The 18,688-nt window shown below is 48.3% G+C and overlaps 1 protein-coding gene across 4 annotated transcripts in view; it reads right to left on the bottom strand.

Annotated features, from left to right (window-relative positions):
* The window catches only part of SIK3 (SIK family kinase 3), a 72,741-nt gene that overhangs the window by 30,995 nt on the left and 23,058 nt on the right, over nt 1-18,688 (bottom strand). For all 4 annotated transcript variants that reach the window (XM_064634739.1, XM_064634738.1, XM_064634740.1 and 1 more), the window contains exons 2-3: nt 5,342-5,458; nt 3,026-3,089 (exon numbers count right to left, since the gene is read on the bottom strand). In XM_064634739.1, coding sequence (XP_064490809.1) covers nt 3,026-3,089; nt 5,342-5,383 — 106 coding nt within the window. In that variant the 5' untranslated portion in view covers nt 5,384-5,458. The remainder of the gene's footprint in view (nt 1-3,025; nt 3,090-5,341; nt 5,459-18,688) is intronic.

The following is an 18,688-nucleotide window of genomic DNA, read 5'->3' as shown; positions in this document are numbered from 1 at the left end:
GTTGAATGCTCAGAGAGTTCAGGATGAGTGGGCAGGAGGTGAGGAGACAGGGCAGACGTGGTAACCACATTAACCAAAAATCATTTTCTAAATTTTCTGCAGTTTTTTTGTCAGTCAACCAAGAACCCATATTCAGTCAGTGAGGACTGCAGATTGTTTACAGTGTTCATAGTAAACAGCTGAAATCAAACCAGATTTTAAGACTATATCCCGTTTGACCTCAAAAAAGGACACTCGAGGGACCTGGAACAAAGAGCACCCTATGTTTAAAAGGAGACATTCATTTGTTCATAATGTCAAACCAGCAACCCAACCACACGCAAAACATGGATAGGGACAAAAATAACAATTTACATTTGGCTGCTCAAACCCACAGCAAACCCAAGCTCTCTCCCTGGTCCCCACGCAGCGCTACGCAAACAAAGTGAATTATCAAACCATTTCCAGTAACAGATGAATCAAAGACACTTACGGCACAGCTTGGCCACTGAAGGAGCTCTCAGCCCTTTTACTGGCAGTTTGGATAAACAGGTGGTACAGCCCTCCCAGGTGCTGACCCGGGATCCCTGCAGAGCCCAGACCAACCAGGGACAGGACAGACACGTGGCCAACACTCCCTGACTGCGGCCATTTAGAGGAACCACCATTCTTTCAGCTAAGAATTCCAGCCTCTAGCACTGTCTCTGTAATACTGACAGCTGCATGGCACAGTTAAAGCCTTGGAAAGTTTTGGAAGCATCACAGAAGCAGCTTAGGACAACAAAAACTTGCAGTTCACAACAACACAGTGCTGTAACTCCGGTTCCTTGAGGCACTGGCTGCGTTCAGCTTTACCCTGGGTGTTTGGCATCCAGACAACCATGGCTGTCAGTCTCCTTCCCTTTCTGCAGATCAGCACCACAGTTTAAAGTCTAGGTCATGCAGGTGTTAGGACACAACCAAAAAAAAAGATAAAAAAGACTCAGCACAGGCCCATTTCCCAAAGGATACCCCAGTGCCCAGCAAGGGACACAGTGACAGCAGCTGCACTGTGCATACACACCTCACACACCATCTCTGCAGCACATCCAGCATTCCCAAGAAGCCCCCCTGCCATAAGAGGGACAGACACTGTGCTGAGGGCCCTGCAGGGGAGGTTTTACCCAGCAGGTGAGCCCCAGCTGAGCCGAGTGGGCGCAGACCAGCCCACGCTGCCGTCAACACGACACGAGGACACGAGATCCTTCAGTGCTGGAGATGTAAGGACTGCAAGGAAACCTTCCCAAAATGGGCTCCTGTTTCCTCCCTGCAAATTGCTTCCGCTGTTAGAACAAAGTCTTAATGGCTCCTCAGGAAACTCTGAATACAAAAAGCTGAGACTTGAGTTTCCCCCTCTCTGTTCTCGCACCGAGGGCAGTGCCCAAACTCCTCAACACCGGGTAGAGGGGCATGATCTCCTGGCTCTGCTCTGGAGAAACCTAGCTATTACAGAGCTGGCTGCTCCCAGCTATCAACAAGGAGAAAATGCTGGGCAGCAACATGGAAATTAGCCATGCTAATGAGCTGAATTTACTACAGCAGAAAATCTTTCAGAAGGCAATTAGGTTTTCACTTCGACTCATGCAGAAGGCTATTTTTGTAACCAAAGAATTCATTCCAAGTTTGTATATGAGCTTGCACATAGTTCTGGATTTAAAAAAAGATGAGCCCATCTCTGCCAAATTCAACAGAAGAGGGAGAAAAAGTAAAAGGGGGTTTATACTTTTCTGTGGTGATCCACACACAAGTGAACTCCAGCACACATGCAGGTGATTTCGTGCACACTGGAAGGGGAATTTCACAAGCCACTGGAACTGTTCAGTGTGCCCAGCACCATGATTCATGTTTGAATAAACCACTGCAAGACTCAGCAGGAGAAAGTCAGTGGGCAATCCACACTTGCCCAACATCAGCTGCCACTTGCTTCCCCTTTGGCTGTCACCTCCTCGGGGAGAAATCCAAAGGACATGGGCAATGTTGAGAAGAAGCCATGACAACCATCCACACAGGTACTGAGGAACTGGTAGCAGATAACAGTTACTGGAAACCAGCACTTTTCAGCTCTTATTTTCCTTAATTTGGGGCTTCCCTTGGTTCACTAAAAGCTTTGTCTTTTACTACAACTCAGCTTCTCCTCCAGCAAAGCGAGAAGTGAAATCAAAAGTGAATCTTCTGCAATGACTGAAGTGGACAGGGGGAGAGTTCCCACAAAGCTGACAGTGCATGACTGTCCTCACTCCCTTGTCTGAACCCAGCTCACCTCAAGCACATGGATTTTCCCCCTTTTCAGAGGCTCTCACTGGCAAAACCAGGACAGAATCTTGCAAAATTTTGACTCTGTCACCCAGCACAAAATTCCAGTGTGTAAGTAAATTCCTATTTCTACAAGTTTTATTATTGGTCACCAAACAAATTAATAAATCAGTCAGCAGTTCTTGCAGTTGTGCTGCACAGACACTTTTTTTCCTTTCAAGAACAGCTCCTGTGGTCAAGAAAGCTCAGCCAAAAGACTCTTAGACAATGGTGTTTGGAAGGGATGTAACTGATGCTTGCTAAGATAACACCAGATATCAAAGAGAAAAGACAAGACATGGTTTTGAGCACAAAACACTCCAGAACCACACGACTGCCTGTTTCTTTGAAAGCTACCAACACACACCAACAGTTCCACTATGATCAATGAGGTTCATATAACTTGCTGGGAAGCAAAGTATTCAGCAACACTAAAATCCAACTGGATAACTATTTCCAACACCTTTAATCCCAAAGTCAGCACAAAAGAGGAGCAGCAGCACCTGTCAGTGAAACCCAAAGAAGAAACAGAGGTTATGGGGATTATTTTTCCATCAAGTTGCTCTCATTTATTCCTTTACTCCTCTTGTCAATGGAAAGTTTGCAGGCTGAAGGGCACCTCTCAGCTGAAACAGGAGAGTGTGGCAGCTATTTTCAGTTTACTGTAGTTGACCAAGTGCATTATCTGATTAAAGAATGCAATAAATGTACTTACCAAATATTTCCCCTCCACTGGCATACTCTGTCACCAGATAAATCATCCTCTCCGTCTCCATAACCTGCACACAAGGACAGAGAAGTGACACATAAGGAGACTGCTGAGTGCAGCAGGAAATGGATCTAACCCAACTTTATTCTTCCTCTCACACATCCTTTCATCACATCCAAACTGCGACCTTCCCCTTGCTTTACAGAACCACCTGAAGGAATGGACTGGAACTGGGGAAAGCAAGAATGAAACAGCAGGTTTCAAACACTAAATCTGTAACTGTGCACAACACTTCACCTGCACCTTCCTCCTCCTCCTCCATTTGTCTTCCCTTTAGCATTTGCTCCCTGGTCTTGTTGTGTTCCAGCAGCCTGGGAGACTTCTCAGGGCTGCTACCACCAAACCAGTTCACCTGTCTGGTTGCTCAGGCCACTGCAGGCACTAAACAACCATCACAGTCTTTGCCAAAGGGGGGAACATTCACTGACTCTGTGACTTCCCAATGAGTCAAGAGCTGTTAGAATTGAACCAGAGCTCAGGCTTTGCTGGAGGGAGTCCCCTCCCTGCAGTCAGGTAACACCCTGCTTTCAGCGGCTTTTAACACATTTTTCAGAGTCTGTTAGTACATTTGGGGTGCTTTCCAAAACTTGATACAATTTATTTAGCAGCTCTGTCAATGGAAAAACACCTGGTGTTTCAGTTCAGGACCACACTGTAGCACCTCCCGTGCCAGGCCCAGCAGGGTAATTTCGGTACTCCAGGGTGTTTGGAAACATTTTGACTTTGTTTTGGCTGTTCTCTGCTTCAAAGAAAAGTGAAAGTTCCCCTTCTGACATGAAATGGACTGTTATCCCCACAGAGAAGGCAAGCACTGGGAGCCCAGCACCGCCTGTTCTTCCTGAGAATTAGGGTTGAACACGTAAAATTCATTTTTTCCAAAATCTGAGCCTGATCCACACAAGTGCAGCTGCTTCAACAGCTGGATCCCCCTTATTCTGCATGTTAAAACATGAGTATAGCAAAGATGAACCTCAGTTCTGCTCCACTGTCACAGGACAGGATATACAGCTCCCACTTAATGATCCTACTTGTCCGGAAAACTCTTAGGTAGATTTTTAAGCACATTTCTGTTTCCAGACAGAATCTCTCATATTATACACAACTGTCATTATAGACAACTCTTCTTTTTCACTTACATCTTTTAAGTCTTACAAGCTCAAGAAAACACGATTTTTCAACTCAACATTCCTGATGCAAAGATGTGACAGGCTCTGAATTCCCAACTCCAAGCTTCAGTAGTTTTTATCTAAAAATAAATGCCAGTGGAAGTACCAAGAAAGATATGCCAGATGAAAGAGACTCCACAGCAGGGACTCTTCTCTCACCTTACCAAAGCCAAGCCACAAGTGTCACCTGTTCAGTATCACATCAAAACCTTTAGATGGAATAAAACAAGTTGAAAAAGGTTTTTTGGCTAAAAAAAAAAATAAAAAAAAAAAGGTTTGAGGCATCAGTTTGTAAAGCAGCATTCCCTGAGTACCTTCAAAAACACTGCAGTTCTGCAGGGCCTGCTGTGAGCATCTCACATGTGGTTTGGCCAAGGCAGCTAAACATTAACCTGTCACTTCTGCTCAGTTTTAACTCTTTGGAGTCCAAATAAACACTCATGTCCCTCAGGCACAGACGAGAAGCAGACCCCTCTGTTCCTCTGCTCGTGTGATGCCTGTTGCACCTTCCTCCCTGTTCTATTGGATGGGGCAGCAGGAGGGGCATCACCAGATACCTGCGTAAAGGGCAGCACGTGGATTCTGCCTCTGGGGCGTTTGTTTGCAGACAAGAAACGTCAAACAAGCTGCACAAAAAGTCTGCAAACAATATTCCCAAGCGGGTCTGCAGCCAGCATTGATCCCCTTCCAGGAAAGGGCTGAGCACACCAGCAGGTCCTGGGGGCCACAGGGAACTGGGCAGGGAGAGGACAGCAGGGCAGCTCAGGCCTGCTCCAGGGTGAGATTTACTCCCTCCCTTAAACTGAGAAAGGGAACCCGCATCCGGTTTCCACTGGGAAACTGAGAAGCACACAATGGCCATAAACAAGTGGCAAGAGGCCAGCCCACAGCGGAAGCACCACGTCCCAGAAAAGAGAAGGATTAGCCACACTTTCCCCCTGCCCCTCCAATCCAAGTACTCCAAGACCTTGAAAACATAAAGGACTTTCCCAGTTTCAGGCAGGAGGAAAGGAGGGATAACACTGGAGAAAGTGCTACTGCAGAGTGTAAAGCTCTAGGGCCAAGGGATGGAAAGCCCACCTCGGAGTGCTCCTACCTGGTACAACCTGATGATATGTGGGTGGCAAAGCATCTTCATGATCTGGACTTCTCTAAATATCTTCTTCAGGTTCTCTTCATCCAGCTGAGTCTTATCAATGATCTTTATTGCAACCTACCAGAGGGGAAACAAAAGAGAAGTTACTGACCCAGCTGCATCATCCACACACCAGCTCACTGCACCAGGGCTGAAAAAAACCCAAGCAGGGATGGAAATGGGGGGTGGTGTCAGGCTTCTAACAATTGAGGTATTTATTTATCTGTTTGAAACCAGAAGTGCTCCGTAACGCTACACTAGGGGAGTTTAAACAAGCCTAAGTGCTTCCAGTCAGCTGCTCTCCAGCCTCCAACACTTCCTTGCTTCTTTTCCCTCCACCTTCCCAGAGCTGGCAGCTCCCAGTTCCTTTGGGCATCAGAATCCAAACGGGGAGACACTTCTGTGCTAAGCACTATCTCACCTCGAGTCCACTCTAAGCAAGCACCTCGTTTCATCCACAGGCACACAGTAAGGGAGGGAATCTTTTCTGGAATGATGGGATGAGCAGGGGAGAAAAGGCAGAGTGAAACCTTGCTGGAGCAAACAGCTGAGAGAAAAAGCTACTCTGCCTGGCAGAGGAACATCTGCCCTGCTGCTTCTAAATCAAATTTCAGCCTTAAGTATCTTCCTCCCCACCATGAAACACCCGTGCAGGCGAGCAGCCCCAGCCTGCCAGCCGAGTGCGGGATTTGTGGGATGAATTACCATCCCCCAGCAGGTTTTCTCGCTCAGAGATGGCTCTCCCTGGGAAAAGAACCGCTTTTACAAATCTCCTGGTTGCTTTGCTCGAGCCTAATTTACACATGTCCTGCCCAGGAAGGCTGCAGGATCATGCAAAGGCCTGGGGAAGGGCATGCAAAGCAGCACCGCCGTGAAAACCGCTGAGGATGCACAGCCAGGAAGATCCGACACAGGAGCCCAAAGCCCAAATACAGAAATGCTCAAATTGTACCAGGACAAGTGCTCCGTGCACAGCAACATGCCAGGACCGTGGGCACAAACCCACAGGGGCACACAGCCCAAACACACGTCCCTCTCCTAGTGCCAAGCCCAAGTGCAGGGCTAAAGGGCTCTCACAGGCACGGTGCTACTTGGAGAAAAACCACCAAAGGACCTTCAGATACTTTAAGGGAATCTTTATTTAAGGGAACAATCTGAAGCACATGAAAATTAAGCTCCACATTTTATGATCAAATCCCTGCCAGGGCAACAACCGCCCTGCATGTGAGCAGAACTCCAGCAGAATCCCGAAAAGGCACCCAAGCACAATAAGCTGTTTCTTTCATTTGAAACCTTCGATTCAGAGCGCAGGAACGGCTCCAGGAGCCTTCCAAGTCACTGAGCATGCTTCCTTACAGCGGGAGCGGGAGCTGGACGGCGGCCAGGTCTGGCACTCGGCGCTGGGAGCTGCTGGCAGGAGCAGGGCTGGAGCCGAGGCACAAGGTGAAACGGCAGCCCCGGCCCCGCGGGGGCTGCCAGGCACTAAAGGGGCTGTGATTAACGGGGCTGTGATTAACGGGGCTGTGATTAACGGGGCTGTGATTAACGGGGTGCTGAGCCGGGCCCCGCTGGCAGAGCTCAGCGCGTGGCTCCTCGGCGGAGCTGCGCTGCAACTGCTCCAAGGACAACGCTCAGGAGTGGGCTGGAAAAGTTAAAAGAGAGCCAGAGGGGGATTGGGAAGCACTCCCCACACGCTTTTCACCAAGGATTTTCCTGCAAGAATGGGCTTTTGTGAAGTTTAAACATAAATATACATAAAAGCTAAGAGACACTGCCACGAAGAGCGAAGCCAAGATGTCTACCCGGAGACATGAGTCATTTTCGGGCCCAAATACGCAATGAAAATCCACAGATCTGGAGTATTCCTAAGCTCCTTACTCATTTCCCACCTCTATATTTGCTCCAAGGAAATCTCATTTCCCAGCTTAATTATATGGCTTGAGTTGACACTCTTGGCCAAGTTCAAGGTATGCAGAGCACCTGATCACACCCAACTCGGTCAGTAGGGCCAGACACAACACAACTGAACTGCTCTGGTTTTCTCTGATAACAGGGGTAGGGAGAACCAGGCTGTCACCTCTGCTGTCACCTCCCCTGTCACCTCCTCACGCTGCGGGATTTCCACGTGGTGTGCTGAAAACTCCACACCCACAAGACACACAGTACCTGGATCAGCAGCAAAGGAACACAAACAGCAGCCAGGAGATGCTCTTGGGAAGGATCTTATCCCAAGTTCAGCCAAGCAAACCCAACCCCAAACCCATCCTCAGAAGTTACACGGAGGAGAGACCTGGTGTTTCCAAAGGGGTTTCTTCCAAATGTTTTCATTCCATCCAAACGCCTCTGGCAACTGATGTAACGTAAAAGGCAAAAGTCTCCTGAAAAATCCTGGGGAAACCACCTTGTGCTCCCGTTTCAGGAAGTGCAGAGCTTCCTCACGGCCGTTTGAGGGTGGAAGTAGGAAATCCCCTCCGTGCTCCGTGGAAGGGGAAGGAAAGGCAGGGAATTTCAGGGGAGCCGTGTTCCACCCGGGGCGCTGCAGAGGAGCTGCAGTTGGTTTGTTCCAGAGGTTTGCTTTGGATTCCTTTGGAGAATTGCTTTTTTTCCAGAGGGAAGGAGTGGTTTAAAGGCTTTCCAGAACAGACCAAGTTGGTTTCTCCATTCCTGCATTTCTCAGCTGGCAAATGTTCTCCCTTCCCTCGAAAGATGATTTGAAATTTCAACAGAAGAGAGACTGGCTGAAGTCCTTGGGTCGGACCAGCCAGACCGACTCCATCTAAAACTCAGTCACAGGGAACAGCCACAATGGATCCAGCCCTTCATTTATTTATTTATTGGAGATTATATATTGGGGAAAAACAATCAAACAAAAGGATCTTTAATATCTTCAAGGGGACAATCTGAAGCACATGAAGATTAGCCTTCATATTTTATGAAAAAATCCTTGCCTTGCCTCCAAATATAAAAAATATTTATTTAGTAAGGAAAGTGCCTGCTTTCCTTCCTCTGGGAAAGTCCTCCCTGCCTGGGCCTCCTGACCAGGAAAGAGCCCTATGACTGCACAAAGTCCTCATCCTCCCAGCCATCCTTGCAGGTCATGAACACAATTTGGCAAGTTTTGGTTGCAGTTCTTCCTGCTGCTGCCAGTCACTAAACCACCTCACCCCAGGACCAAGCATCAAGCACACAAACACTCCAACCAAAGGAACACAAGCATTTATGGCCCCACTAGAAGCAGTGTTCTGTATTTATTCAAAAAGAATCAGTTTCAGGTAGTTGAAATACTAAAATAAACCCCAAACCCAAAAATCAAGTGCATTCCCTCATGCTTACAAACATCACATAACACAGAGAGCGAGCAAGACTAAACATCATTAAATAAAGCACAAATCCAGCTACAAGTAGAAGTGGAAGAAAACCATGATCTAAATTCTTAAACAATGAAATACTCTAAAAAAGGAGTCTGAGAAATTAACTATTCTTTTATCAGAAGTTAATGAAGCTTACAGGCAGGAGGATAAATGCCAAGCCTGGAGCATGCATGCTGCTACCAATTAACAAAATGTTCCCTCCACTTCTAAACAGCTCATTTATTCCTTCTTGGATCCAACTAAAACTTACACTAGTAATTTGAGGAAAGAATTGTTATTTGGAAGGAATGACAAGTTGCTAAAAACAATTGGTAGAGGGCAGGTAAGGTGTTCAAACTGACACCTGCAGGTTGCTGTGGAGGCCCCGCTCTTTGGAGCCAGGTGGCTTTTGTCCATTGTTTTTCCAGATTTTTCTTCTCCTGGTGCACTTCAGCTGAACACTGCTCTGTATTTTTGTGATCCTAAAGCTGTGCTGAGTATGTGTGCACGCCAGGCAAAAGCCTTGTGAGATGGAGTGGGAATTTCAACCCCATGAAAGCAAAAGTGGTGGTTGGGAAAAGGAAGGAGAGGCACCAAAACTCCGGAAGGCCAAAAGGGAGCACGGAGTTATCCCTGATATCAGCATGTCCCACTGCATCCCATGGGAAGTCAGGAGAGACAGAAGGTACACTTCAGGCCAAAACAGCAAGTTGCCTTCAGTGCACCCAAAATGCTCAGAGATATGAACTCAGGCTGCCCCTCTGCCCTGAGCACTGACCATTTCCTTCAGCCCAGTGAGTGGAGTTTTGGCAATTCCTGCTCTCAGACACACAGGGTTCTCCTAAAATTCCCAAAGTATAACTACAAACATTATAAATTCCTAAACTGCCCCAAGATATCAGATTTTCCAATCTGGCAGCCACCAGAGCTAAAGATCATGCCAAGGTGAGGAGCTCCTAAACGAAGCACAAGGTTTGGAACTGGAGAGAAAACCAACTTGCAGGAGTTAATATTTATGATGTTTCTCAGTTGAGTGTGGTTAATAATCTGACAGACTTCCTTGAAACTATACTGCCCTGCCAACAAGAAGGGAAATGAACTGCTGGGTGCCCAGATAGATGGGCAGGAGGAGGCCAGGGTGGCACAGGGGCAGGGAGAGGACAGGCACCCTGCTCTGAGCTGCTCCAGCCCCTTGGAAGGCTCTGACAGGGAAAGAGGTGGAAGCACAGTGTGTTTTCAGTGGAAATGAGCCATGGAACAGTGCATGCTTCCTTTTTCTTCTGTGCTGTGAACAAAGGAACAAGCTCGAGATCCTGGCCTGGGCAAACATCTACTCCTTCATGCCATGCATCTGCATAGATCTAATTATAACTGTAATTCAGCTATAATTAAACTTTCCTGCATGAATGATCATTCCATAAAGAAGGAACCTTTTCCATTGCAGTTCAGCTGTTTCTGTAGCAGTGACAACCACAAAACCCCACTTCTTTCAGGAGGAGCCCATGTGCCCTGTCTGAGCAGTGACTGCTACAGTGGAATTGTGGCAGTGGCATTCCCTAAGTCAGCACAGATCTCCTCCATGGGACGGGAGCCAACAGATGGCACCGGCAAACTGACTGCACTGAGAAACTCAGCATGTTCATTTGGGAGCAAGACATCTCCTGGAACTGTTCTGAGGAGTCCTCCTGCTCCATGTTCCTCTTGGGAAGCCCTCAGTAAACACTCACTGGATGTCTTCTGCTGTGGATGGACGTGTCCCTGCAGCTCAGCTCCCATGTCACTCTGAGGACACGTGGCAGAGCACAGCCCCACGAGGAGCTGTCACCACAGAGGGTCCTTGGACTGATAAATGGATAAGCCTGGAAAAGGCTCATCCCCCTGAATTCCTCTACATTTGCAGTTATGTCAGCTGAGGAGCCCTCTCCTCTCCGTCCACCACAGCTACAGCCTTCCTGGGCTGACAGAGCTGTCACAGGGGCTGACAGGGAACAACTTCCCTTCCCAGTTGCTCCTGCCTGCCAGAAACACTTGGGAAGCTCAGGAACATGGCCTGTTTGGATTAAGCAGCTGCTGGAGGGGTAAAAATCACTCCCATAAGCAGATACTGAAGCCGCACAGGACCTTCAGGAGAACTCCAGAAGCAGAGAGCAGAACTACGACACTGAAGGGGGAAAAAAAGAGGGATAAGGAACTATATACTGGAGATGATATGCAGATTAGTAGAGGCACTTAGCTGGCATATGGACACACGGCTGTGATAAAAACACAGTGTGAACTCCAGGCTCCTGCGGGTCGTGCCCCTTTTCGGAGCTCAGTCGGGTGGATGTCACCCCACGGCAGCGCCGCGGTTCCATACGGACAGTCGCTTGGCAGAGGCACATGTTCTTCAGGCAAGCTGTCAGCACAAGCCTGCTGGTGTGTTTGGGGTCACTAAAAGTGAGCTCTCTACATGCAAATAGGCAATTTGTACAATTTTCAGTCGTAAGAAAGCACTCGGCAAAAAGGAGGCCCTGACACTGCAGACACCCAGACTGCTCCTGGCAAGCTCATGGGCAGAACAGGGGCACCTCCTCCTCAGAATTAACTAACCAGCAGGACCCACCTAACTAAAAGTGATACAGCAAATAAAACTAGGCCACTCTGCAGCAAAATCAGTGGCTTTTGGAGGTGGCACAAATGCAAATATTGGCAGCAACTGAAAGCAGGAAACTGTGGACGAAGATGTGCACAGAGAAGCTGCATTTGCTCAGGAAGGAAGTTCTCACCTTGTCCACATCCCTCTGCACAATCAATGCAGGGACTTGTGTCTTGCACAGGGTGAAGAAAATACTGATGGTGTTATGAGAAAAGTCAATACATCCAAATCCTCTTGGCCTGCTGCAACGTTAATACCCGGCTTGTGTGAGCGCTGTGCTCTGCCATGACCTCTCCTTGTCCCGGGGGGAACAGAACTGGGATTTCAGTGACCAAAGCACAAACCCCACATTTACATTTACAGCTCAGTGAACCAGCTCCACCCAGGTTAGAAAATCTCATCATTTCATGGCATGTATGACAGCCTACAAACCTCACAGCCAGAGGAAACTCATCTACAGCATCCTCAAGGAGCTCAGCCTTTACCCATGCTGACAACCAACAGACCAATTCCTCCTTTTCCAGTCCTGGAAACCACCAAACCACCACACAGCAGCTGCAGCTTCTCTTTACACACAGAAGCCACCAAACAGGCACAAGAGGTGAGTGCCCTGCCTGAAACTCGCTGCTCACAACAGGACCCTCAGTGCCAGTTCAGTGGCGATTTAATCCCAAATGCAAATTCTTTCTGTTCCTCTTCTGGAAGTTGCAAGGGATGACAGGTAAGCTCTGGCATTTTCAGCCACAGCAAGGGAGAAATTGTGCTCTGCAAGCCATGAGCAACCTTGGTTGCATTGCTAGAGCTGGGCTTCCTGTGCTCTCCTCCACCTGCCACCCTCACCTGGCATCCCAGGGCACAAACCCTTCTGCAGAGCTTCTCATCATTTCATCACCTGGGGCAACAGCAGGAAACAACACAGACACTCGAGTTACCTCCCCTGGCTGACAGACACTGCACCAGAGCACTCTGAACAGCATCAAGGGCACTGGGATTGCAGGAAAAGGCAAGGGAATGGGAGCTGGAGATGCCCATTAGATAAACAAACCATTTCCGTGCATGAAGAACCTCCCGCTGCAAACGGGAGGTGCTGTGAGGGTGATTCCATGAATTATCACCTCAGGCTGCAAATACAGACCTGGGAAGAGGCTGAGCAGAGGGACAGGACACAGTACTCCACACAGAGCTGCTGCTGCTTGGCTGGGAAGAGCATATCCAGGATGTACGGAATTACTGCCTATCCCCACAAAACCCGATGGCTGCTCAGCGATTCCCTGGGGCTCCAGGCTCCCAGCAATCCAGGGGACCAAGCAGTGACCAAGGAGCTCAGCTGGCCACAGCTTAGCACAGGAATCCCTTAAGCTACACCACATCTACCTCCAGCCTTTATCCTTCTTAATGACAAGATTTCCAGAGCTTTTTGGAGTTCTGGTCAGACACTGAATCTCCCAGTGCCAGCCACTGCTGCCTCTTCCTTCTTGGCTACAGCCAGAGACTACCTGGGATTGAGCTGAAGGCAGAGCAAGTCTCAGCAAACCAGACTGCAGGTAGCCACACCTAACCACCTCAAACACAGATATGGCAGAGCCACACCACTCCTGTCTCCTAAATTCCACTGGGTTCACGCTGCATTACAACTGACCTCTCCATCTTTTCATTTCACACTCTGTTACAGGAGAAAACCCCTCCAGCTCCAACAGCTTGAGCTGACATTTGTGCCAGTAATTTGTTTTTAGTTCAGAAGCCTTATAAAATTCCAGTAATGCTTTCCAGATGCAAGGCTGAGAACTTCACAGGAGTCAGAATGTGAACTAGAGGTGGTATGGAAAATTATTTATTTGATTGAGGGAGGAGAGCAAACCACACCCACAAATGCCAGCCTACAGTGAGTACTGGTACACTGAAATACATCCACATGTCCATCCACAGACAGCAGGCCTGGGCTGTCACTTAATAACACTCCTTCATACCTTGACTACAAATGCAGAATATCTAAAAATCAGTATTAAAATTAGCTTAAGCCAAAGGGAAAGACACTGAAGTAAAATCCAGGTAAAGACCCCTTTCCCCCCCACAACTCTTCCTTCCCTTCTTTATGTCTTTTTTCTGTCTCAAGACCTTTTGATCTGAACAGTGTCTTTATGGCAGAGATGGAGACTTCACAAACCCTCAGAGCCTTTCTGTGGCACAGACTGAGCTCTCCCAAGCCTGTGCTTGCTCCAATCAGCTCACAAAGCTCAGGTGCACATCAGGCCCCTCTCTGGTCACATCTAACCCATGTGCAAGTCTAACATGTCATACAGACCCCAAAAGAGAAAGCAGCTCCTGCTTGCACCACTAGCAGTGTCCCTGTAGGAATTCCAGAGGATCCACCAGGGCAGTTCTGAGTGGAAGGAATGAAGGCTCAGCCATGAACGTGGCTGTGGTGCAGCCCTGGGATCTGCTGACAGTCTGCAGCGCTACCTCCACGGCTTCCATGCAAATTAAAAGCAATCTTGGCACTCACTACACAAAGACTGCACTTGCTAATTAAAACCGGTTTTTGAATGAGCTTAAACCAGTGCAGAACCTCATGGAGGTGCATTTAAATCGATGCAAACCAGTTAACCAACAAATGCCATCTGAAAAAGCAGCTCCCGGTCACGTAAGCTCCCCTGTTCCGAGGAGGCTCGGATGCAGGTGCTCTGACAGCAGATGGGAACGCTGCAGTTCTGCCTAGGCCTGACTGGACTCCTGCTGGAGCTACAGCTTGGCCTCCCACCCACCTGTAGGCGAGCAAAGCCAAGAGGCAAATCGAAATCTGGGAGGACACTTGCCCACCCTGGTCCCCTTTCAGTCCAGGTCACGCCATTCAAACCACTTCCTATATTGTTCTCCACTCAATTCAGCAGCTGAACTGAGGCACTGCAACCTAAACATCCCATAAAAACAAATAAAATTCTGTTTACCAACAACTTGAGTACCCATTTGTCAATATTAGGACAGGAGAAGTTTGTTGTGCGTGGCAACTGACATCCCTGCAGGCATCTGATCCCAGCATCTCCCAAGATTGCCTCTGTGCCGTTTACAGAATTATTTACAGAATTACAGAATCATTGAGGTTAGAAAAGACCTTCAACATCATTGAGTCCAACCTTTGAACAGACACCCCCCTGTCAACCAGCCCAGAGCACTGAGTGCCATGTCCAGTCTTTTCTTGGGCACCTCCAGGGCTGGGGACTCCACCACCTCCCTGGGCAGTCCCTTCCAATGCCTGACCACTCTTCTCATGAAGAAATCCTTCCTGATGTCCAATCTAAACCTCCCCTGGTGCAACTTGAGGCTGTGTCCTCTCATCCTGTCCCTTGTTCCCTGCAAGAAGAGGCCAATCCCCACCTTACTACGACCTTTCAGGTAGTTGTTGAGAGCAACAAGGTATTTCCTGAGGCTCCTTTTCTCCAGGCTGACCCCCCAACTGCTCCTCACAGGACTGACTCTCCAGACCCTTCCAGAGCTCCGTTCCCTTCTCTGGACACGCTCAATGTCTTTCTTGCAGTGACAGGCTGACAAAGAGCCAGCGCTGCCAAAACTGGAAAACCCACCAGTGTCCAGAGAATCGTTTCCCTCACCCACCTGCTCTCCAAGGGGCCCATTTCCCACCCTGCTACTGCTCCTGCCTGCAGCCAGAGCTGGAGGAAACCCTACGGAGCTGTTACTTGTGGGGGCTGCTCGAGCAACACCGGCCTCGCAGAGAGTTGCTTAGCAGCAGAGTTTTGGAAATGTAGTCGCATGCAGGAAGAAATCTGTCACAGCAGGAGACGCATCAGGAATGCTGCACGGCAGGGCCACGGCTCCTGCTGCAAACTGAGCCCCAGTGGAGACCTTCCCTCGGAGCAGAGGGGCTGCAAGGCACGGAGGAGCCTTGTCTGAGGGAAGGGCCCAGCTCAAACAGCAATACAAGTCTTTACAAAGCTGCCAGGATATTGCAGCAAGCAGGTTTTGAAAGTGTTACTGAAAGTTCCCTGGATTGTCATTTTGCTCTAATTCAGTCACGACCTAAAAATGCAAGTGATGAGGAAAAATAGAGCATTTCAGGTACAGAGCGTCCAGTCGGAGCCAGGTCTGAATTACTGGATTAGAAAATAACAAAAGCTCAGAAGTGGGGAAATTTAGAAGCTGGTGTGCATGAAGTGATGTGTTAAGAACATACTGTACATCAGGGTGTGAACATTTTTGAGCAATGCTTATAATGCAAAGAACACTACTGGGACTGAGAGGAGAGGGAATACCTTAACCTCACTCCTGTCAAACAGGTACAGAGCAGCCAGCACTGGGACACCACAACAGGTCTCTCAACAAGAGTAGCTATTCTTTAATGACAAAAAACAGCTGGTTTTTAATGACAAAACCAACACACACAGCAAGAGCACCTCTGGCTTGGTTCCCCAGCCTGCTGTGCACCACAGAAATCCGACTGCTGTAAACTGTTATCAGGAAAAACACCTGGCACCACACCAGGACGTGCAGCAGAATCACAGATTCACTTAGGTTGGAAAAGACCTCCAGCATCATCGAGTCCAACCTGTGACTGATCACCCCTTGTCCCCCAGCCCAGAGCACTCAGTGCCACAGCCGGTCCTTCCTTGGACACCTCCAGGGATGGGGACTCCACCACCTCCCTGGGCAGCCCCTTCCAGTGCCTGATCACCCTTTCCAGGAAGAAATTTCTCTTGATGTCCAGCATGAACCTCCCCTGGCATAGCCTGAGGCTACATCCTCTTGTCCTGTTGCTTGTTGCCTGTGAGAAGCCGCCAGAGCCACCGGGAGCATTTGCACCGGCTTCCAGTTTATTTCCCAAGGCTCTGCAAGGGTTAAAGCAAAGGACTTCTGGAAGATATTAAGCACTGATGTCTTGGCTTCCCTTCTGCAAACAGCAACAAGCTCCAGAGGAATCTGTCATCCCATATAACAATCCCTTTCACTCAGCCTCAGCGGCCTGTTCCCTTCTCCTCGCCACAGCCCGAGCAGTGGCTCCGTGCTGGGCTCTCACACTGGATCCTGCCCACATTCCAGGGAGGAGGCCAGGCTCTGCATACACAGGACCTCTAATGTGCACTTAGATTCAGAAGTGTAATAGCTCCTGGTTAAAAAAGAAGGCTGTAGAAACGTTAAATATCACACTGGGATCACCACAGTACCACAGAAAATCAAAAGCGACGGATAAGATGGAAGGAATCACTGTTCCTCTTCGTCTGCCATCAGGTCCATTTGGGAATATGGTATTCTGGGCTCTGAAACAGACTTGCACAGATATTTTTCTAACCCTGTAAGCATTGGGTCTTTTCTATACCAAAGTGAAACCAGTGGGATGTTCAAAATAAACTATAAGCAACAGCCATGCACTTGCAGATAAGGAATTTTTTCCCAATCTAAGATTTCAGATACATCAAATGCCTCCATGTGCATCATCCTGCTGTCAGCAGGGACTGCAAACACCGCTCCCTCACCAGCATCTCTTGAACCACAATCAGGATGTGACAGTGTCACCTTTATTTCTGGGATTGTTTTTAAGGTGCCAATCCCAATAAGACTATGGGACATGGAGCACACTGGGCGGGAAGGGGACGAGATTTTGCCAGGAAAGCCAAGGATAAAGCGAAACGCCCGATGTAGATGATGCACTCAGGAATTTTTCGAGGCTGCTTTTGCAGCAGGAGCCTTTGTGCAGTGTGCCAGGATCAGATGGCAGTTTCTATGGGAACAAACAAGCAGTGGCCCCGTCACAAGATGTCTTGTAAACGGCACTTTGGTGCAGCTCAGCATGGAACATCCCCCCTGCTCTGCAGGGCCAGGGCAGCCCAGGGATGGGGTTGGGATCAATACCCACGGCTTTGCAAGTCTGTACCAGCCAACAGGACTCGTGTAAATCAGTGGCACCAACCCAGCCCAGCCAGAAGACACCTCTGGGAAAGGTACAGCAATCTGGAGATCAAAAACACGAGGGTTCAGCACTTCTTACCTTCCAAACCAGATGTTAGAGCTCATGACCACTCACCCTCACCCCCCCTGAAAAGCATCCCCAGCATCTATAGGCTGAACTTGAACCCCTGATGAAGGACCTGAGTCTCAGGGAAGTTTCCCATGCTGCAGTGTAGCCTGGCAAAGATGTTCCAGGTTGGGTTACCAGCTGAGAAGGCAGAAATATAACAATACACACAAAGTATTTTCAAATACAAAGCCTACACGGTCATTACATTCAACATTTTGAGCCCAGTCTTTGTGTGCACATAAGGCTCTGGAAGGCTATAGTTCACCTCTCAGATTCTCCATCACTAATGGTGTTTGCTGTGTGCCACAAAGCCCAGTCACTTGAGCCTGTGTTTGGCTCCAAATGGAACAGAAACGATCAAAGCAGTGAGACACAATTTTTTTAGTTCTAAACATCAGAATTTTCATCAGTCACAAGACTTCAGCAGAAAGCAATTTTCTTCTCAAAACCACTGCCTCTATTTACCATTCCCACCCCTTAAGTTAATTAAAAATCCTTCAATTAACTGATTTAGGGAGGGTTAATGTTACTGTCAGGAAGACCGGTTCCCCTGGGCCTGAAAACAACTGTGGCTGCCTCCAGCCCCTGATTACACAGAACATTTTCAGACTCAAAGGTTTCAGAATATCACCACCCCTCACTCCAGAATTGTTATGAAATGAAGTGGAAATTTTTAGAAAGAAAAGCCAAAAGTGAAACTTAAAGGAACGCAGCCTTCAACACGTTAACCCTCAACAACCAAGATAAAACACATCCAAGCCATAGAGAGCCCCTTCCTCACCCTCATCCTACATGGGCTTTGCAGGAGAAGCAAAACAAACCATGCCAAATTTACCCCCAGTGAGGTGGGAGAGCCACTGGCTGTCCCCAGCCTGCTGCTCTCAGCAGAGTTTATAATACCACAAAGGAAGATGCAAGGTTGGCAACCTGGGTTTGATCACAAAGTCTGGCTTAAAATAAACTGATGTTCTACAGTGGTATTTCCACTGAAGGGTGAGGAGGGAATACCTGAATAAAGTCAGGAATTTCCTCACTTTCAACAAGTGAAAAGCTTGAAGCCTGCTGAGGATAAAACACCCCTGTAGTTATTTCCACTAAGACTGTCCAGTGATGTCACACCACAAGACCTGCCTCTTAGAGCTTCAGAAAGCTTCTGCTCCCCCCCAAAACCACAAAGATTTGCTTAAAATTTGAATTTGTTTCATAACAAAGCCAGCTTGACAGAAGAATCTTCCACAGCAGTAACTGCACAGACCAACTTGTTAGAGAATCACCTTTCACTTGGGCGCAGAACTGAA

The sequence above is a fragment of the Pseudopipra pipra genome, chromosome 23 (assembly GCF_036250125.1).
Source record: "Pseudopipra pipra isolate bDixPip1 chromosome 23, bDixPip1.hap1, whole genome shotgun sequence".
In the NCBI taxonomy this organism is placed as follows: Eukaryota; Metazoa; Chordata; class Aves; order Passeriformes; family Pipridae; genus Pseudopipra; species Pseudopipra pipra.
Note: the sequence above shows the minus strand (reverse complement) of the source record. Positions and strands in the feature narration are given on the sequence as shown.